Source organism: Rattus rattus, chromosome 15, assembly GCF_011064425.1.
Source record: "Rattus rattus isolate New Zealand chromosome 15, Rrattus_CSIRO_v1, whole genome shotgun sequence".
Lineage (NCBI taxonomy): Eukaryota > Metazoa > Chordata > Mammalia > Rodentia > Muridae > Rattus > Rattus rattus.
This window is the reverse complement of record NC_046168.1, coordinates 73,957,126-73,979,127: the sequence shown is the minus strand read 5'-3', so window position 1 is coordinate 73,979,127 and position 22,002 is coordinate 73,957,126. Positions and strand designations below refer to the sequence as shown.

The window sequence follows — 22,002 nt, the reverse complement described above, 5'->3', positions numbered from 1 at the left end:
AGTCACCTGAGTCCTCAAATTCAGCTTCCCCAATTTTCCAGGATTATTTATGGTGAAGATTAAAGAAAATATGCACTGTAAATACTGGGCCCTGGCCATCCTGAGTGCATGGAATATTATTGCTAAATGTGATTCTTATTTTGATTTTCTTAACATTAGCTCCTCAAAGTATAAGTCTAAACTCTTAAGATTTCAATTTTAGATTCTTTTCATTATATCACTAGATGGAAACAGTTTATCAAATGCTCAATTCAGAGTTCTGTTTGAGCAGTGAGCAGCATCATGAAACCTTCAGCCTTTCCTTACCTTTTCACAGCACATGATAGATAGGTGCTGTTCCTATAGGTGGACCCCAGCCTCTACCCAGATTCCACATAGCAACCAGAAGGTGCTGGTGTTAGCTAACTCATAAGCAAACTTGAGGATTATTGCAGCAAACGGGTTAAAAACCCGTCGTGTTACATACTACAAACACCACTAAACACCGCTCAGTGTGGTGGAAGGGTAGGCAGTGGCGGCACACATGGCCATAGTCTCTTGATTGGCATTCCCGAAGTTGTTCCTCATCCATACAGATTGACAGACACTTTTCTAGTACTTTAGCCCTTGTGAAATAATGATACTTAGAATGTCTTTGATTGTCATGTCACTGGACTCCAGTGCCTGAGTGCTTTCCCATCCTCGAGCTAAGTAACAGGTGCAGAGAATGGGAAATCAGAGGCCGTAAAAGGCAAATATGCTCCACAGACTTGTTAGGAAAAGACTAGTGTTGCCTTCTTGTCACCGGCCTTGTCAAGTCTTTCCCTAATGCCTGACTGCAGCGGGATCAGATTCTTTCTGTGTTATGCAGCCATTCCAGGAAGAAGGCTGAGATGGCTTTCTAGTTAGCTGTTGACTGGGGAAGGGGCGACTGTGTTGTAACTGTAGGATGATGGGTGATGCAGTGAGTGACAAGACAGATACCATGCCTGCCTACACAGACACACAGCAAATAATAGTTATTAACATAACAAATAAAGGCAGTGAAAGGAAACATCAGGGTATGATGAACCCTCGTTTTGGCTGGGCTTTGGGAAGGGATAAGTGCGGTATTGTGGCTGAGACCTGAAAGATAAGTTGATGGTGAATCAACATTCCAGAACAAAACTGTATTTATAAAGGTAGTGAGGACAGCTCTGTTCAATGGCCAGTTTGTTGTACTGTAAAAGTAGTGGGAAGCCTTCAGCGGTTCTGTGTGACAGAGAACATGATCTATTTTATTTGAACGGCATTGCTGGCCAGACAGGGCTTCTAAGGTGTGGCTGGAAATGCAATCTTAAACTGTTGGTCTGACTTAGACACCGTAAGGATTTCTGCAAAACAGATTAGATAGATGTGAGAGGGGCTGACTCCCAGAATTTAAACATGAGTAACTGAATAGTTGGATTCTCCTACCTGACTTGGAAAACAGAGTAGAATGAATTTGGAGCGCCGAAGAGAGTTCTAGCTGTATTTTGTGTAAGACACCGAAGAGTCGTGGAGCAGGGCGTATCAGAAAGTAAGTGTGGTCGGGGGCTGGAGACCTCCTACACTTGTGTTGGGGACTTCTAATAGCCTTGAAAGCAGCACCCTAGAAAGACAGGAGTTTTAAAGATGGCAGACAATATGCAGGCATGGGAGACTGAGTTGGCTAGGCTAGTCACTAGGCTAGTCGTGGCTGTTTACATGGTTCCAGGCCAGACTAAGTTATATAGTGAAACTCTCAAAAGGGTAGACGCTCTAAAATTGATGCTTGGAATTGATTTTTTTTTTTAAATTGCTATGCCTCCCTCTACTTCTCCCCCCAGTCAAAGTAGCAGGAAGAAATAGAAAGCAGAGAGTACTAGAAAAGTAAGTATTAACAACTTAAACACTTGTGATTGTGAGCATAATTATCAAATGTGAGGTGGTAAGCAGTCTGCTGCTGCTGGACTTAAAGCATCACCATCACCACCACCACCACCACACCACCATCAGTGACTGTGTTTGCTAACTGCAGTTAGAACCACTGTGCTGAAACATTTTCACGTTTGCAGGTGCGTGTTGACCTCAGGTGTGCTCTTCATCGGAAACCTTTTACCTTGACTGACCTAGGGTTAGGCTCCCAGATCAGGCTGTGGGCCAGCTCTGGGATTATAAGCATGGGCTAGCACATCCAGCTTTTGTGCTTTACTAAACCATCTCTTCACCCCACCGCTCTTCTTTCAGTGGAGATATACTTCATATCACCTTTGCAGTTGTTCTTAGACCACGACTTAGAATCCTTTTGAAGATGTTATGTTACCAAACTATGAATGCCACCTTTGTCTTTCTCATTAACAAAAGGGGAAGGGAGTAAAGGAGGCAACAGTATTGTATTGTTTTTTTTTTCTTTTAATTTCTAGGAAGTCAGTCTTTTACCCACTTTACTAGTACTAAAATGATCTTATAGAAACTAAAAGTGGCTTACTAGCCATTTTCATTGAAAACTACAGAACTAGAATTCATACTTGCTTTTCTGTCTGATGCTAGAATATTTTTTCGGGGTCTTTCTCTTTATCACGTATTTCTGGCTGTCGCTCAGACCTGCTGTAAGATGCCTGGGCTGCTGAAAGGGAGATTCGCCATCCTCACTTCAGCGTGTTGACATCCTGAGGATAATGAGGAGGAGGATACTTGAGATGATGCAATTGTTAATTAATCCCTCACTAGAATCAGCTTTTGTCTCATTAATTTCTATACAGAGATTAGGTACTTAGTACAGATCTGTTCACTGAATGTATCAGGGCTGGCAGTTCCTGTCACTTAACAAGGGCTTTAAGTAAAACGCTGAACAGTCGCCTCTAACACTGAGCTACTTCTATGCCCTGCTAACAGTTATTTCAAGATATAGCTTGGTTCCTTGAAAGTCACCCTGGAAGGACAAGAACAGCTCCCGACTTGGGTGGTATTTGGGAAGTTTCCAGATCAAGTGGGAGCATGAAAAATAGTTGCATGTAGCAAAGACAAATTGCAGTTTTGCTGGGGCCCCAACCTGCTAAATTCATGTCATTGGCTACTGTAGTCTGGCTTTTGGTTTCTTTATCAATTCTCCAAGGAGATGTAGCAACTGACTACCTAGGTAAAAAGATAAACTTGGGGATCTAAAATGAGGCAAAGGAAAAGATTTGTACATACTAGTCACACTTGTCTCCATATCTCCAGATATTTATGTTCATGCCTGTCCTGTGAAACTAGAAGCTAAAAGATGCAAGTTGAGTCAGTTCTTCGTGGCTAGCATCTTTGTCGCAATGATTTCCCAGTGTTTGGGAAGTCTATAATACCAGTTGAATTAGTTCCTTGCTGAGTGAACTGGGTGTAAATTCAGTTATTCATCAAGTTCTTACTGAAGGTCAACGGCAGCACTATTCTAAGCATGGCAGATACAGATAGCAGTGAGCACAAAAGCCAGGAGACTTCTAGTAGCAGACAACAGGCAGATGTACCTACTGTGAAGAAACTAAAACAGGATGAGAAAATGGCAGCTAGGCCACCTAAGAGTAGTTGAAAACTGTCTCAATAAAAGACAGTAGTAGAGAAAGGGCTCACCCCATGCAAATACCAGGATGGATACTCTGGACTCAGAAGTAGGCAGAATGTCAGGTGGCGGGCAGAACAGAGGTTCAGATCAAGGTGTTTTTAAAGGGAGAATTATGGGTATTTTGCTCTAGTATGGATGAAGTGTGTCTAAGATAGGGTTTTCCTGCTTCAAATAGACACCATGACCAAGGCAACTCTCAGAAAGACATTTAACTGGGGCTGCCTTACAGGTTCAGAGGTTTAGTCATTATCATCGAGCTGCCATTAACATGGCAGCTTCCAGGCAAACGCCTGGCTGGAGGAGCTTGTTCCACCCCTTATTCAGAAGACTGGCTTCCAGGCAACAAGGAGGAAAGTATTAAAGCCCATGTCCACAGTGACACACCTACTCCAACAAGGCCACACCTCCTAATAGAGCCACTCCCTTGGCCAAGCATAGGCAAACCATCACAAAATGTATGGAATAGAAGTGTAATGATTCTTTAGAATGGCATTGCTATTTGTGGAGGTAGGCAGGACCTGGGAAGGGCATGGTTAGGTGGAGTCGGTGGGATATAATTCTGTAAATCAGTTTTACAGTGAGGCAAACCCTAGAAGATTGCAGCTACTAATTAATGAGAACTTGAACAGTTTCACATTGTAGCATTTGTAAAACTCTTCCTTTGTAGGATAGGTGATTGAAACAAGATCTTACAAAGTAACTAAGGTTCTAGGATTTTTACTGTGAGTAGGGCTAGTGGTGCCTGCTCTATCTACTAGGTACATTGAATTTATTCAGTTAAAATACTGTAATCTTAAGACAGAATACCTCCTTAGTGCTTTTGCCATTGTCATGTATTGTAAACCCAATAGTACATTGCTGTACTGTTCTTAACAGTCACACAGCTTTATTAAAATTAAGACCAGAATAATGTCTATTGTTTTTCAACTTTTAGAAATGTATTCTTCCACCTAATGTTGCTTTCCTTCCTTAAGAACATCTTGCAATAGAAGCAAGGTACCGTGACATACTGTTTTTATTTAAGATGTCCTTATTTCAGACTTGACAGTTCTGTAGGTTCTCTTTTAGCCCTTTGAGTACACTGTCCCAGTGTCTGACCTCAGTTGCTGCTGAAAGTCAGGATGGGTAACTCCTGCAGGACTGCAGATTTTCTCATGTTAGCTTCCAGCCATTTGTAGCTACAGGTGCTTTCCTTTGTGTCTTGCCTAGGAGTTTGAGTTTCTTGCAACTGTAAATTAGTTATTTTATCTACTGCTTTTCTGTCATTTCCAGTGTGAACTGAAATCCTTTCAGAGACTTTATCATTCTAAATATTGTGCTTTTCTTTAAAATCTTGTACCAAAGTCTCAAATTTCTGAAGTTTAAAATGCAGCCTTCATTTCTTTATCAGATTCCTGTTGGTACTCAGACTTACTGTTAACTTCCTTAATAGTCCTTAATATTTTCCTAATATTCTTTAATATTTGCGTCCTAACGAGAACATTAAGTCCCTACCACAAACATTTGAATGAGAAATATTTTCTCATCTATTTATACATTTATTAGTTTGAGGAGGGGAGAAATCAATATGTAGATAATACATGTGGTGACCCTGAATTTTTATTTTTAATATTCTGCAATGTATTTTCCTTTCTTATTTGAGACAGTGCCTTACTATATATTTTACCCTGAGCTGGAATGCACTGTGCGGCTCAGGCTAGGATTACAGCCATGTGCCACCTTGCTAGGCTCAGCCATCACAGAATAACTGATGTCTCTGTTCTGTCCCTGTCTCCGCCAACACCCACTGATGGGCTCCCAGAACCCTCTTCTACTGTCCTTCATTTGCAGAACCCTCTTCTACTGTCCTTCATTTGCAGAACCCTCTTCTACTGTCCTTCATTTGCAGAACCCTCTTCTACTGTCCTTCATTTGCAGAACCCTCTTCTACTGTCCTTCATTTGCAGAACCCTCTTCTACTGTCCTTCATTTGGGATGTATGGGGATTTACTCTTAACTCCTATTCTCCTTCTTCTCGAAAAATCAAATGAATTTTCTTTTTCCACTGCTCATTTTGAGGTCTGTTCCGTTATTCAGGCTGATTTGGCTTCTCATTTAACTTTGTTTGCCACAAACAGAAGACTTTGAAAAAGCAGCAAACTCATGCTCTCAGGTACACGAATCTGTTTCCCCTCTGTTCTGTGCCGCCCCCCACCCCCCAGCACACTCTCACACACACTTTCCCTGGGTTCTTTTCCATGCGCAAATAGTTGGGCTGTCAGTTGACAATTCTCGAGCATTAAATGGCCATTTAAATTCTAGACCATTCCATTTAATGCATTTTCCAAAGAAGGATATGGCATCTTTGAGTCTGATGAACTGAAAATGGGAAAGACGACAGAAGATAGCATCTGTTGCCTTAAGAATCACATGAAGCACCCAGTGCTGTGACAGCCATGGGGTTCCCTACAGAGTGCTCTCCAGGGCTGGCTTAGTTTTGATGCTGCCTGTCCGTTGTTTCCTAACTTTTAGTCTTCCTTGTAAACAATTAGAGATAAAGGTTACAGATGCCACTGCTTCTCGTTTCAGAAGGTGTATGCTTCCTGCGAATTCTGTTTAATGTTTCAAGTTCCTAGTTGACATTAGCAAGTTGTGTGGGATTTGAAGTGATGCTTGTGTTATTATTTGTGAAACATTCTTTTGTAGCTCAATCTTGAAGTTTTGGTAAAGAACACACAGAGCTAGTTCCAGTACTGAATTCTTTGACTTGGATCAGCAATTCTGACTTGGTTCATTGTGAAGTCACATGGTCACACTGTCCACTTTTATCTGTGGCACTTGAGTTTTGAGCTTTGCATTAATGCCACTGGATATTAATAGAGCATTGTTAACCAAAGCAAATTGGATTTGTGTAAAACAATACTCTGTTTTGAAAGCATAGTCTGTATGGGGAACATTACACTGAATACACCAATCACCGACAGCTCGGACAGGAAGTGTTGGTAGCTTTGGGATGATATAATTAGCTAGTACTTGCTAAAAAATCAGGACAGTTATTAGAATAAGCCCCCGACTTTGACATCTAAATTTGCATGTGTGTCCATATATTTTAACTGCTAAGTAAGCTATTTTAATAACATTTTGGCTTAGACTAAAACAGATGCTGTTAAATTGTATGAGTAATTTTGATGTTTTAAGGATTTTTATCAGTATTGTAACCCCCAAAGTATTTTAAGATGTAAATAGTTTTTTTGATGTATGAACCTTTACATTTTTGATGTACTATTTTGGATTTATTTAAAGTAATAATAACCAGTACTTGGAGACTGAGTTCAAGGCTAGCCCAAGCTTTTATGATGAAATTCTGAGACATACAACTTAAAATGCCAACTTTTCTCTCTTGAAACTCTTTAATAGCTGGTATGAGAAACTTTATGTTATATAAAACTATCATTTTTTTAAATTTTGTCTTCTCAAACAGTATGTGAAAGCACCCCATCTCACAGTGTTCAAAGTCAGCTTTTAGGGGTTGAGTTCTACAGACACTGAGTGTCAGGACTGCGATCTGAGCGGAACTGACTTGGGAGCTGACGCTTTTCACCATATTATTTCAGAGTATTATTTAGAAAACAGGCTAATCATAAAGCTCAGTGTTAATTCACTGTATTTTAGTACAACTGACAGGAAAAGTCTCTATTTTAGACATTCTGTTTTAATTCAGTCTGGACAAGTCGAGGTGAGCGCTTGAACTATAAAACCTGAGTACTGTCTACAAAAAGGGCCACAGCATGTGATGTGTGCTACAAAGGAACTACAAGAGCATTAGAAAGTTATGTGACCACCCAGTTACGGAGGCGAGGTTCAATCTGGGATTTGGTTTGAGATGGTGCTAGGTCCCTTTAAGATAAAGGCAGAAGGAGCTCAAGCTGAAGGTCCCCTAGGAGAAAATAGTTTAAAACCAATTTTTAGGTTGGGAGTGGCATATGCCTTTGATCCCTGCACCCCAGGTACAGATGAGCCTGGTCTACAAAGTGAGAGTATATCTTAGTTACCAAAACAAAAATTCAGCTTTTCAGCTAAAGTCAAATTGCACCAGTTAAATACTTGATTTGAACTTGTAGTAATTTCTCAATTGGAAGCATAAGAATTGGAGGGGAGGAGTTTCAAAGAAAGTTAGTAGATAGAGAAGTCTCTTTAAAAAGTTATAGAAACTTTCTTGGCTCTGTAAGTGTCATGTATATGTCATATTTCATGTACATTTCTGCTTGTCTCATTGAGCAGTAAACTCCTCTAAGACACTGAAAAATATAAAGTCATGATTTTGTAGATTTGACTAGAGAAGTCTCAACGTTAGAATTTCCTAAAAAGGAAGTATGCTTTTCTTTAGAAAAAGTGTGAGAATTTCCCTTCTGTTAACTGTCTAATGTTTATCTTTAAACATGTCAGATACTATTTATTTAAAAAAATTGATGACAAATTCAAGGAATAATTTATTGAAAGAAAATAAAAACTTGTATTTTCCCAGCCTTCTTGAAAAAGCATGGACACTTTGGGCCTAGGGGCAGGCTTACGATGGGAAAGTGTACAAGGGAGTGTGAAAGCTGCGTAGGAATGGGAGCATTGATGAAAAGGAGACTCAAGTGTGAGGGGCTCCATTACAACACAGATACTGAGTGACTGGCCAGTTAGACTGATATCTACCTGTCAAAATGGCCTCCAAAGTTAACACACATCTGTTTCCTGTTACACATTTATATTCCTTTCTGGAGGGATTATATCTATGGATAGCGGTTCCTTCTCTGAAAGTGGTGTGGCTCGATCTATAGTTATTCTGTCTTCTTTCCTGTTAGTAAAAACCTGTGTCTTGCCGTGTTGGCACAGAAGAATCTGGGATTACTGCAGTAAACCTGGGTTGATTTGGAATGGAGTCTCTGCCAGGATCCCCTTCCACAATTTTGAAAAGCCAGGTTATTCCCCAGTCTAGAGAGAGACCAGTTCTTGTGGCTATTAACGTCTTTGTAGCAGTAATGGGGAGAAGAGCTGTTTCCTGTTGCATTTTCAAAGGACTTAGGAGTTGAAGGCAGCTGTGGAGGCCCCCAGCAGCTGTGGTGGGTTTGAGCCTCTGGAAGGCAGCTTGATTCACTACTTTGGCTTTTCCGTCTTGTTTTTCCGTAGTGTACATGTTGTAATTTGTCTTATCATTTAAAACTCAACTTGGGCTGGAGAGGTGGCTCAGTGGTTAAGATCACTGACTTCCAGAGGTCCTGAGTTCAGTTCCCAGCAACCACATGGTGGCTCACAACCATCTGTCATGGGATCCGATGCCATCTTCTGGTGTGTCTGATGTCAGCAACAGTGTACTCACATACATAAAAGAAATAAATCTTTAAACAACAACAACAAAACAACTCAACTCAGAAAAGGGTTGTTTTGTTTTATTTATGTGTATTCCTCTTTTTTAGATTTTTTGTCTTTTTTGGTGACTTGCAGTTGTCTGAAGTGATTAGAATTTACACAGAATAATTTGAAAAGGGATAACCTGAATAAAAGTCTGGCTCTGACTGCTAAATTTCCTGTTTTCCTCTAATGTAGCTATTATCCTGTATTCACCCCATCTTCTGAGTATTCTCTTCACCATTTTTGTCCTGTTCAAGTTTCTTTGCTGTCCCTTTAGGTTATTATTTATAAGATTGATATACCATATAAAAGATACAACAGTAAAATTGTGACCAGAATCCAGACTTTTATTTCACAGATAAAGTATGAGAAAGGCTTTCAGTGTAATAATCCTTTGCCGCCTTTTATCATGGACAGGAGTATTGAGCCTATCTTGCCTGTCAGGAGAGTATACTATATGCTTTCCAGGACATATAATCTGACTACTGAAACCAAAAAGCTTTTATTTGCAACTCTCCTATTCTTCTTTAGTAAATAGCAATCCTTGTGTATTTATTAGATGAATGCCTTTTATTGTCTTCTATTCATGTGTAAGGTATATTAGTCCACAATTCAGTTTTTTGTTTTTTTTTAAATAGGTGATGCTGAAAGGAAAATGTATTCTTTTAAATATCTCCTTGCCCAAAAGCAGGCTTGTTCTTTGTCCACACAACCCATGGAGAGTTGATCCATGTATATTCAGCTGTGATCATTTGCAAGAGGAGTTAAGAGTACTGAGGGGTCTGCTCTTAATCTACTCTTACTGGGATGGGTCAGAGCTTCTAAGCAGGCACAGCAGGAGCAGAATTGACCAGGACCAATACATGTTATAGTTCAGGGAAGCTGCTACCCTTACTCACATAGGATCAGCTGGATGAATTTTTCTCTTCCTGAAGAGTAGCCAGGAATTAAAAAGCCAAGTCACCTAAGGACTACTGTCCTGTTAAAATGCTGATCTCAAAAACATTGAAATGCCTAGCTATAGATTTGACTGTCACAATTGAACTGTGGCATTACTTAAATTTCATAATCATGGTATGTCAGTTCAATAACCCAAGGCTGGACATCTCACCCACTTCATATATGTCTGTTGTATTATGTAAAGAGCCTAATTAATGCCTTCCAGGATGTGGTATTGGTGAATAGGGATTATTACCTCCATTTAGATGAGGAAACCAGATGCTTTAATATAAAAAGGAAATCATAAAGTTGTATAGCCTTTGATAGGGCTAACTATTTACCGGAGGCTGCATTGAATATGGAGGAGCTCTCCAGTGATGGTAAAGACTTGCCTTCTCCCCTCGACTCTAGTTGGGAAGGAAAAAAAAAATCACCCTGTAAGAGGGTGGGGAAGTCCCAGCACGGTGGCCGATAGCATTGCTACCTCTGTGTCCAAAGAATGAGTGAAAGGGTATGGTTGTCATTTATGCCCAGAAACCGCAAAAGCGGGGATGACGGTCAGCACCGCTTGGACTCTTGCTGCATATTGGCACCATTAAGGGGTTGGCCCATTTCCCTACTTAAAAGGTATTGATATTTGGATGGCCGTAAATTACTCTAAAGACTGTGTCCTGAGCCCTAAAGAGACTCTTTACTACAGCTTTGCCCCACTGTTCTTTAAAATGAAAGACAACCCAAGCATCTTCCTTCCTCCCAGGTTGAAAATGGTACGTCTTCATTATGCCTAAAGTCACCAAGTAAAGATTCTTTTTACAAAAAGCAGGATGATGTTTCCACTAAAACTGAATTTATGTTAGTAAGCATTGCCCAAAGTCTACTTTAATAGTGTTTCTGCTGTTCCTTGGGGCTGCACTCCTCAGTCTTAATGCCTTTCCTGGTGCGTGATAGGGACATGTGATAAAATCATTTTGGTAGGTGAATACGGTGGTTCATCTCTATAATCCAGCATGTGAGAGGCTGTGTAGTAAAAGGATGGTTGAGTGTGAGACCAGCTAGCTGGGACCACATGGCCAGACCCTATCACAAGAAACCAAAAGCATCCCTGGTGTCTGCACTGTCATCACTGCTTGGTATTAATCTCTTTGTCCAGAGTTGACTAATTCTTTCGTGTACTTGAGGAGAAAACTCTTTGGACTTTATAACTGGGAGGCCCACAGAAGAGCTGCAAGCATAAGAAGAAGTAGCGTCAGCATGGGGGGATAGGCCTGTGATTCCTGCTCTCCAGAGGCTGGGAGAGAAGGAACAGGAGGTCAAGGTTACCTAACATGTAGGACACCTCCACTCAAAAGTACGAAAGGAGCTCTGTGGTGTGTAGATGAGTGTGCATGCATTAGCAACAGCATACATGGAAGACAGCCTTCCCTTTGTTGTATGTTACAGCTTTAATTAAAGTGCCATTAAGGTTTTTCATTGTAATTAAGGGGGAAAAAACCCTTGGGAAAATATTTGTCTTTAGGTACAGTTTTATTCATGATTTTTTTTTTAAATCTAGCTTCATTGTAGACTGTCTAAAGTACATAATGCTACTTTAGTGTTAGGAAGAATTAGCTCAATTTGTAGGAACTTTTTGCTATGTATTTTGTGAATACTGTGTGATAAATCGTATACTATATATAGATTGGGGCATTTTCCGTTATATGATGGGAAAAAAATCACTAAGTCTAGTTGGTGCCTTAATAAGGAATATTTTCTTTCAGAGCCAACAGAATCAAAATATACATTGGTAAAACAAGTGACAAGTTGGTATTAGTAGAGTTTTTGTTTCTAAGATGTATATATCCAAGAATAAGTCTAAAATGTATTTGTATCTCAGGCATTTTAAAAATTTCAATTTGGGGGCTAAGAAGCTGGCTCTGTGGGTAGCTCACCTTTGACCTTGAAGACCCGAGTCCCCATATAAAACAGGCATGTTAACGTGTGTCTGTGATGCCAGTGTTCCTTACTTCGATGAGATGAGAGGCAGAGACCGAATCCCTGCAGGCCTGCGAGCCAGCTAGCCTGTCCTGTGAAGCAGCAAACAGAAAGACCCCGCCTCAAACAAGGTGAAAGGCAAAGATACGACCCATCTACATACCCCATTTTGGCTTGGTTAAAGGAGACCTTTGAATGGACAAGAAACAAACCAACAAAAAAACAAACAAACAAACAAACACACAATCCCCAAAACCAAAACCCATCTTGTCTAAACAAAACAAAAGCTTTTTCTAATTCCTGCAAAGAAATAATAACCATGAAAGCTAGGGTTCTTCCATTCTTGTAATTTCTATATCCTTAGAAGAACACTCATCTGCCCATGCTTTCTCTCTGTATGTTCCTTTCATTCTGTTCCCATGTATACATTTATCTACTGGCTCTTCTGGCCCCTCTTCTACATTCCATTCATGAATTTTTAAGGTGCCTGATAGACTTTTGTCTCCTGGTCTACACTTGTGTCTTTTTCTAACTTCCTTTTAAATAGTCCAGACTGACTGTAGATTAATAATCCTCTTGTAATCCAAGTGCTAGAACTATAAGCATGCCTGCATATTCTTTTTTAGTTTAATATGCATATACTTTGATGTGAAATTCTGATAAGCACCCACAGCAAACATTTTGGGATGCCTGCATACTTAGACATTGTTCAAGACACCCACATTGCTACTTAGCTTTGGGAAGAGTAGCTGATTAGGGATGCACATATTCAGTTTTCTGTGGCAGAGATGGAAAGAGATGCCTTCTTTGTGTGTATTACAGACTTTATATTCCAGAGTGAAAACTGGAAGAAAAAAGGTTATTAAATTGCCAGGAAGCACTGTGTTTTGTGGTTTTATTTGAATAATTGAGCAGCTGAGGGGGTTGGTGAAGTTGAGTAATCAGCATTGACCCTCTGCTGTCTGGGAAGCATTTGACAGCGGTGTAAAGCCCAGCTGGGATTGTGACTCTGATGCACTAACATCTGGTCGCCTTACAGAAAAGCTATTTCTATCATTTCTGTTAGGGTTAATGGTGACTACCTGGCTGCCACGTTCACCCCAGATTCTGTGTAAGGAGAAGGACAGTAAGACTAGTGCAAGGGAAATTCACTTAGTGATGTTGAAGCACTAAAGTCAGTTTCACAAATCGGATTCTGTACATACAAAGCATCAATGTTGAAGGTAACAGCTGTGCTTTGTTATCTGGTGTTGAATTAAGAACCACAGTGATGGTGAGAAGGTTGTAACTTTAGACTAGCGCCTGTGTTCCAAACCGTTTCCCATTTCCCACCATGTTCTCATGAGTCTTTGTAATAATAGTTTGGAGATGTCAGGCCTGCGCCCCACTAAGGACTGAACAGATAGAACACCGAGAGGGGAGGTAGACTAAGAAACTAAGAGCTACAGAATTAGAAGAAAAGTGAGACTGTACTCTGATTTGTAGAAAGTGTATAGAACTGATGATGACTTAGAGCAGGTAGGGTCAGCGTGAGGTGGCTCTGAATAGATCTGTGAATCTTAGAATCTTCTGTATTGGTTAGTGTGGAAGAATTTTATTCAGGGAGGTGGATGCACTTGCCTTTAATCCCATGACTTGGGGGGAGGGGAGCACAGCAGACGGGTCTCTGAGTTCAAGGCCAGCTTGCTCTACAGCAAGTTCCAGGACAGCCAGGGCTACACAGAGACCCTGTCTTGAAAAACAAAAACAAACAAGCATATATACCCAAAAACAAAACAAAAACCCCAAACAAAAAGCACTTTACATTGTTAATGTTGATATTTCAGATGGGGGAAAGCGTATGACAGCTAGGTGAAAGAAGTTTGTGGTAAAGAGCCAAGGCCTTACTCTGTTTACCATCTGTCCATCTGTGTGTCTGTCCATACGTCCATTTGTCTGTCTGTCTATGTTGAGTTCTTACTGCATAGTCCAAGATTACCTAGAACTGGGACAAGCTGTCCTTGGAGTGTTGGGGTTCAGGACAACCCCACCGTGACCCCTAGCAGCAAGCAGGCAGCCACTGCACTCTAGACACCAAGTGTAAGGCATTCATTTTGTTATTTTCATTATTAAGTCAGACTGGACCATGCATGTTGCCTAAGGTGGTATCCGGATTTTGAGCTCAAACAGTCATCCAGTTTCTGCTTTCTGAGTGCTAGGATATGGTTTCTACCACTAGGCCCATTTTAAAAGCTGGAGTCATTAAAGTAGGCTTACTTCATAGGAACGCTTAAATTTTATGTTTCCTTTTATTTTGTTGCTTTGGTCTTTCTCAGGTAAAGTATTGTCTTTATACATGGAAATGCCTGAGCCAGGCTATTTAGGAAGGAAAGTTTATTTGACTCACAGTTGTGATTGCTGAAAGCCCAGACAGCATGTTGTAGGCTTTGGAAAGAGCTTCCCCTTGACTATGACACCTTATAGTGTGGTACAACAGCAGGCGCATGTGCAAACGTGAACATTACATCACCCACATCCAGGAACATACACATATACATGTTATATATGTTTTTATCAAGTGATTCAATGTTACATCTAATTCGTTTTAAAAATTGTTTATGTGCGCTGGTGTGAGGGTGTAAGGGTGTCAGCTCCCTTGGACCTGGAGTTACAGAGTTGTGAGCCGCCGTGTGGGTGCTGGGAACTGAACTGGGTCCTTTGAAGACAGGCAGTGCTCTTAACCATGGAGCCATTTCCCCAGTCCCTATATCTAATTCTTATTCTGCATTCTTATTTCTTTCTGTCACCAGGAACCTTTTGAGGATGGCTTTGCGAATGGAGAAGAAAGTACTCCAACCAGAGATGCTGTGGTCACATACACTGCCGAAAGTAAAGGAGTTATAAAGTTTGGCTGGATCAAGGGTGTATTAGTATGTATGCACACATTCCGTTTGGTTACAGTCCTTCTGTTGATATCCTCAAGAGAATTATGTTTTACTGCTTTAACAATTTGCTTGTGAGTACTATGGAAGGCCCAGTTAATACCTTGTGTGTTTCTTTTGTTTTAAGGAGAGAAATGTTAATTAATTATACACATCATCTGGATAAAAATTGTAAAGTCACAAGTTTTATTTTTGGTGGAATGAGTCTTACTATATAGCCCCAGTTGGTCTAGAATTTGCAAAGTACACTGGACAGGCCTTGAACTTTGTAATCAGTGTTTTATCTCTGCTTCCTAAGTGTTGAACCAGTTGTAACAATACACAAACAGGAACTCAGAATAAAAAATTAACATATTCCAAATTGTGCGAGTATCATACTCAGTTTAAAGTTTTCAAAAACGACGTGACCCATGGACGTTTGTGTTGGTGTGTATGCAGTATTAACTCTGCCTTAACTGTTTATGACAGATATTATGAATACGCATGCAAAATTTATACAACAAAGGAAGATTACTGAGGTCTTATCTCATTCATCCTGGTGGCATAGGCCTTTAATCCCAGCAGTTGGAAGCAGAGGCAGGGGGATGTCAGAGTTTAAGGCTAATCTGGTCTCTGTAGTGAATTTCAGGACAGCTAGGCTACACAGAAAAATCCTGTCTGGAAAATAAAAATAAAGTGTTGAAACCTTAAACATTTGTGCTTCTGACACTTCTGGTGGGCACATTTATTTGTAAACATGTTTATATTGCACTTTCTTACATCAGCTAACAGACAGTGAGCTTTCAGTGAGCCCCTTGGACAGACTTAAAGATACTAGATTTCAAAGCTCCCATGGTTTCAAGTGCATTCTGGTTTTTGGCTTGTTTTCTCTTTATTGTTGTATCATGTTTTAGTTGCATTGTTTATCTGCGGTGTGACCTCTCTTCTCTCCCAGGTACGATGTATGTTGAACATTTGGGGTGTGATGCTCTTTATTCGATTGTCATGGATTGTGGGTCAGGCTGGAATAGGTGAGTGAAGCTTTATACCACTTGGTCTTTGTGTTAAAATAGCTGTGTGCCTTTCTACAATTGCTGACTGAACTATGGTGCCCTTTAGGTAGATTGCTGTCTTAATTGACTTCTATAATTTTGATTTTGTCAAAACTGAGATGAAAATTAGGTAATTTATGGCCTGTGCCTTAGTTACTTATCTATTTCTGTAAAAAAATATATCGTGACCAAGGCAGCTAATAAAAGAAAGCATTTAATTGAGGGCTCCCTTTATAGTATCAGAAGGCGAGCCTTTATGGTGGGCTTTATGATCTTTCTGGTGGGGATACATGGCCGCAGGCATGACCCTGGAGCAGTAGTCAAGCTTACGTGATTCGCATGCAGAATGCAGAGAAGGTGGGAAAGCCTGCTGTAGGCTTTTGAGACCTCAAAGCCCACCCCCAGTGACACACTTCCTCCAACAGTCTTCCCGCATGGTCCACCAACTAGAAAGCAAACATTCAGATATGCGAGCCTATGGGGGCTTTTCTCATCCAAAACACCAGTCCATGTTATATCAGTGTTTAGCCCAGCCAGTTCTAGGAAATGACAAGCCTGAGAGGATAAGGTTCTTAGTTGTTTTTGCTTTTTCTCCTTTAAAGGTCTCTCCGTCCTTGTAATAGCAATGGCCACTGTTGTGACAACCATCACAGGATTGTCTACTTCAGCAATAGCTACCAATGGATTCGTGAGAGGAGGTGAGACCATCTGGCACAGGCCCTACCTGAAAGACGTGTTCATGCCTTTTAAGTTACTGCATCTTCCTTAGTGCCCAGAACCTTGTCCTGTTCTGTAAATCCCATCTGTGTTCTCGAGAGCTTGTTCTTGGCAGACTTTGCTTGGGTCCTGATGATTCTGCCCTTGACTAATGCTGCTTCTCAGTCCCATCACTCAGACCTGCATTAGTGCATTGCACAGACCAGCCTCTTCCTGTCTTCAGCTGAGTCCAGGCTACAAAAGTAGCTGACATCCACAGACACCCTTTAAAGATGACCACTGTAAATTCTAGCACTTGGCCATTCTGTGAGGCAGATGAAATGTGTTGTACTTATACTTCAGCCAGTCAGGAAATTGTTGAGCCCCTTTTGGCACATGCTGGGTTTGCACAGGGTCAAGCAGGGTTCAGTATTGTAAGGACGTACAGTCATGTAGCAATAGTAGCCACTGTTGAGACATAAAGGCTGGGAGTGGTACTGTGGTTTTGACATACGTGGTCTTAATGAATCCATCTTTGCTACTTACTTTCATTATTTATATGACTAATGAGACCAGAAAGGAAACAGTCACATTCCTATCCTAGCAGAATTTAATCTGGAAGAAGATTGTGCTGCTTGGTCTCAAATGTCTAAAAGAAAAAAAAAATTTTTTTCTGAAATAATTGGAAGCCTCTTCATTTGGGTATCAGCAAAGCCAAAACGCAGAAACTGAGGAAAAGTAAACATTTGGCTACGTGTGACAAAATACTGCATTAGTAAAGTCATTTTGGTCTTTAACTCCATTGTTTAGCTGTGGATTACTAGCGTTACCAGGCAAAGAGTGCCAGAGTTCTTTTCTAGGATAGGGAAGTTCCTTCTCAGGGTAGCTGTCAGGTCAATGCAAGCTTTGTGTAAGTTACGGAAGGCAGGTCTCACGTTCTGCTTTATTAAGGCAGTTTTCCCTGCAATGCTTCCTGCAAACACAGCATCTCAGGAACCAGGCTTCTGGTGCATTTCTTTCTGAAAATACATTCACCTACTTGGTGAATCTGTCTTGTGAACTCCTTGGTACAATTAAAAGAGTTATTGGCATTAAAACCCTAACTTGTTTTCAATCTTTTTCTTAGGAGGAGCATACTATTTAATCTCTAGAAGTCTAGGGCCAGAATTTGGTGGTGCGATTGGCTTGATCTTCGCTTTTGCCAATGCAGTGGCAGTTGCTATGTATGTTGTTGGATTCGCAGAGACTGTAGTGGAGCTGCTTAAGGTAATCTGGCCATTTGCCAAATCCTCACTGGGATGGTACACACATGCACACACCTAAGCCTGTATGTGAGCTTTAAAACATGCTGTCTACATTGTTACCTCTTAAAAGTAATTTTGCTTATGGAGTAGGAACTGTGGGGTTTTGACAATAGCATGAGGATTTATTCTTTATCCCTATTCCTCTTGTAGGGATCATTAAAGCATGAGTTCATTAATTATACCAAACACAGAATGCATTTCTGGTAATGCCACTTCCTAAAAACGAACAGAATCAGTCAGACTATAATTTTTTTGGTTAGTAATTCCTTTTCTGATTAATTGGTTTCATATTAGATATACCAGTAATAGTAATTTATTAAGACATTAGATATCTAAGATATTAGTTGAATGAAACTAATAGTAATTAGTATTTTTTTCTTTTTTTTCTCTTGTTTTTGAGAGAGGGTCTTGCAGTGGGGCTGGCCAGGAACTTGTGGTATAAACCAGGCCAACCCCGCCTCTCACTTCTACGTCCTGGGAATGCAAGCATCATCACCTACCTCTGCCCATGGCTTTAATAAGCACTGCCGTGGTGTCTGTATGTAAGGAGCTGTGCGTTGTGTCTCTCCTCTGTAGGAACATTCCATACTCATGATAGATGAAATCAATGACATCCGAATTATTGGAGCCATTACAGTAGTGATTCTTCTGGGCATCTCAGTGGCCGGAATGGAGTGGGAAGCAAAGGTGAGCTGAGACAGAGATAGCTCTGTCATCATTTAGTCCACACAGCAGTGTTCTAGGAAACTCAAACTGATGTGTTCAGACTCTAGTGGAAACATGGCCATTTTTATAGAAGTTTACGATATGTAAGAGTTGGCATTTACAATGATAGATTTGAGGATGACCCATTTAAAGCTCAGACAGGGGCTGCTTTCCTCTTTGTACTCTTGGTTTTGAGTGCTTGAGAGCCCACGGCCCCTTGTGTGCTAGGTGTGATGTCTACCATCGAGTGTATCCCAGTCTTTCATTTATTTATAACTGTAAAAATTGAATTTATTGAAAAAGGGTATAATTTCATCCCTCTTGGGCCATAATTAATGTGTAAGAAAGAAGTTCCTTCTGGACTAGCAAGACATATCAGCGGATAAAGTGCTTGCTATAGAAGGAAACCCGTGGTCTGAGCTCTAGCTGACTTCCTAGATTGTCCTCTGAGTTCCACACATGCTATGGCACGTGGTTCCCTTTCCATAATAATCATATTTTTAAGTGCTGTTTAAAAAATGTTATTTGCACAGATGACAGTATTTACCCAGACTTTGAGAAGCCAAAGTTGTTGATGATAACTTTCAGGCCTCTCCGGTGCCTTTACCCCTGAGGTCCCCATTGACATTACTTTCTCCTTTTCCTTCTTTCTTAGAACAGTTGCAGACAGATACAGCATTATGTTTGAACCTGATACAAATCTTGTGTTGGCAAACATAGTCTTTACCATCCCAAGATGGTAGTCAGAGCAGGGTCGTGGGAAGAGTTGTATAGAATGGAAAGCCTGTGGCTTAGGTGTCTTTGCCTGTCTTTAGGACTTGTTTTAGAAATGGGTGACGTTATTCTATCTGTAATTGAATGTTCTCAGTTTTGCCTGAGGCAGGGTCTCACTAATAATTCAGAGCTGGGACTAGTCACAGACTCGTGACCCTTCTGTCTGCATATTATCTGACAAGGGGAAGCTTCAGGCTCACGACACTGCATCTAGCTTTAATACAGTTCTTTAGGAGCTGTTATTCATGTAACAGCATTTATTGAGTACCTACTGAATACTTTGCATTCTTTAAGACATTTGGCAGAAAGACAAAATAAGACAAATTATCTGTGTAATGGAAGTGAGGACAAGAGACAAGGTTGTGATTTTCAGTGTGTAAAACCACAGGCTCAGATCGTCCTTCTGGTGATTCTTCTTCTGGCCATCGCTGACTTCGTCATAGGAACATTTATCTCACTGGACAGCAAGAAGCCCAAGGGTTTCTTTGGCTATAAATGTAAGTAAAAAGATTGAATACTTTCTTCAGTGCAAATTACAGCATTCTGCTGATAACTAAATTTAGTACATTTTAGGTAATTTATCCTGTAATTATGTTTGGTCTGGTGATTCACACTAATTAATGACTCAGGTTTTGCCCTCTTTATATAGTCTGAACAATTAGAGTAAAATCACTTTCATTTTTATCTTTTGTGTTTGAATATTAACAGCAGCAGGTGGTAGAGAGTAGAGAAGCCAGTTTTACTGAGGAGAAGGTGCCAGCATGCCTCTCATGTGTCCAGTTTGTGTTTCTTGTAATGGGACTATGAAACATGTATCTTTAGGTGATCTTATTGTTGCATACATGCTAGGGTTTACTTACTCTAAAATGTCGGTGATGCTGTCAGACTGGATAAAGTTACAGAACCTGTTAACTTGTCTTGTCTGTCATTAACCAGAATTTTACTTGGCATGTGACTTTTTAAACATAAGAGTTTAAGAGTGCTCTGGATTGTAAAAGCAGACAGGAGTTGTAAAAATCATGACTTTTAGTCTCTAAATTCGTCACCTCCTATCTACTAAGGAAAATGGCAGTTTAGGAAATGTACCTTTGGTCGGATGCATGGATGCACAAGTGTTTCTCAGTCTTCGTGGGCCTTCTAATAGCAATGGCTGGTGTTTCGGTCCAGGGTCAGTTGCATTGAGTTGGTTGCCTTTTTCACAACAAAGCCAAACCATGACTCACTATGTGATCTTCGGTCTCATTAAACTTGGTCTTCCAGATGATAACAGTTCTTGTTTATCTGTGCGGTCATTTCTCCAGGTGTTTTGTTTATATTGGCTTGTAAGGGATGTGTCCTCAGCACCCAGAATAAGGTCCTGAACTGGTCTCCCCACTGCTATGTTAATTTTTATCCTTTTGTTGATGTGATGACTAAGAGGCTTCCCTTTTGGGAAGTTGCCATTTAATACGTGATACTTTGGGACAGTGCATAGCCTTGTCTCCATCTGACTTTAACCAGATAGTGTGATTAGTAGTCCTTGAGCGGGCTTCCATTAAGCCACACCGACATAGAACAGCATAGATGGTTGTCTCCTCCTTTCTGAGTCGCATCCCTCTCCTCTGTGAAAGGCTTTCCTCGGCTGTGAGACGGCTGCTCTGCTCTCAGCGGTGGTTGCCGAGTCCATCACCTCTCTCACCCTGTCCTAGTTAGGGTTACTGCTGCTACAGGGAAGCACCATGACCAGAAAGCAAGCTGGACAGGAAAGGCTTTCTGGCTTAAACTTTTATATGCTGTAAGTGGACAGAAGGACATGTGTACTGTAAATAGAGGGAAAGATGGAGATCTCATTGAGTAGTAGGATGAATCTGAGACTGAGAAGAGAGGAGAGAGGATGGTAAGCAGAGATGCGGGCCAGGAGCTCTGCTCCAGGCACATGCAGGATGGTCTTCTGGAAACCGGAAAGCCATCAGGTGATCAGGCCGTAGGGTCACAGCTGCTGGGGTGAACTACCATGACCAAATGGAGCTTGGGGAGGAGAGGCTTGATTTGGCTCCATGTTCCTGTTCATCGTCCTAGGAGGTCAGAACAAGGCGGGAACCTGGAGGCAGAGTGATTCAGAGGCCATGGAGGGGTGCTGATTACTGATACAACCCAGGACCACCAGCTTAGTGATGCACTACCCACAATGCACTGGGGCCTCCCCAGTGAATCAGCAATTAAGAAAATGTCCTACAGGCTTGCATGCAGCTGGGTCTTGTGGAGGAGGCAGTGTCTTAATTAGAGTTCCCTTCTCTGGCGTGAGCATAGCTTTCCTCAAGGTGACGAGATAACTACCCACCACACTCTTCCTTCCTTTCAGGGCACACTTGCATTTGTCTTGGTCCTGGCCTGCCAACTGTATTTTCTCTCTTGGTGTCTTCATAGTTCAAACTAACTTCAGGAGATTGTCGTATTTTAATTTTTAATTGCTCCTGTAGACTGTTTATTTTAGTTTTTAGCCAAAAATATCTGGTCAGGAAATAGGGAAAGCTATGTTAAAAATAGTTGGGAGTGGCAGTGGGCAGTGGAGAGTGGGGCAGACTGGCTGCAGGTATCCCCTGCCTCCTTTCTTGGGAGATGCTTGTGGTTTTGGTTTTGTTTGTTTTGTTTGGGGGAGAGTGGGTTAGTGATCTATACTTGTGGTTTCTGTTTGAGTTAGTGATAACAATTAAGTTTAGAATTTATTT

The 22,002-nt window shown here is 40.9% G+C and overlaps 1 protein-coding gene across 2 annotated transcripts in view; it reads left to right on the top strand.

The window, feature by feature from the left end:
- The window catches only part of Slc12a2 (solute carrier family 12 member 2), a 67,835-nt gene that overhangs the window by 2,833 nt on the left and 43,000 nt on the right, over positions 1 to 22,002 (top strand). For both annotated transcript variants that reach the window (XM_032886086.1, XM_032886085.1), the window contains exons 2-7: positions 14,653 to 14,772; positions 15,719 to 15,794; positions 16,418 to 16,513; positions 17,638 to 17,777; positions 18,392 to 18,502; positions 19,683 to 19,791. In XM_032886086.1, the coding sequence (XP_032741977.1) occupies positions 14,653 to 14,772; positions 15,719 to 15,794; positions 16,418 to 16,513; positions 17,638 to 17,777; positions 18,392 to 18,502; positions 19,683 to 19,791 (652 nt within the window). The remainder of the gene's footprint in view (positions 1 to 14,652; positions 14,773 to 15,718; positions 15,795 to 16,417; positions 16,514 to 17,637; positions 17,778 to 18,391; positions 18,503 to 19,682; positions 19,792 to 22,002) is intronic.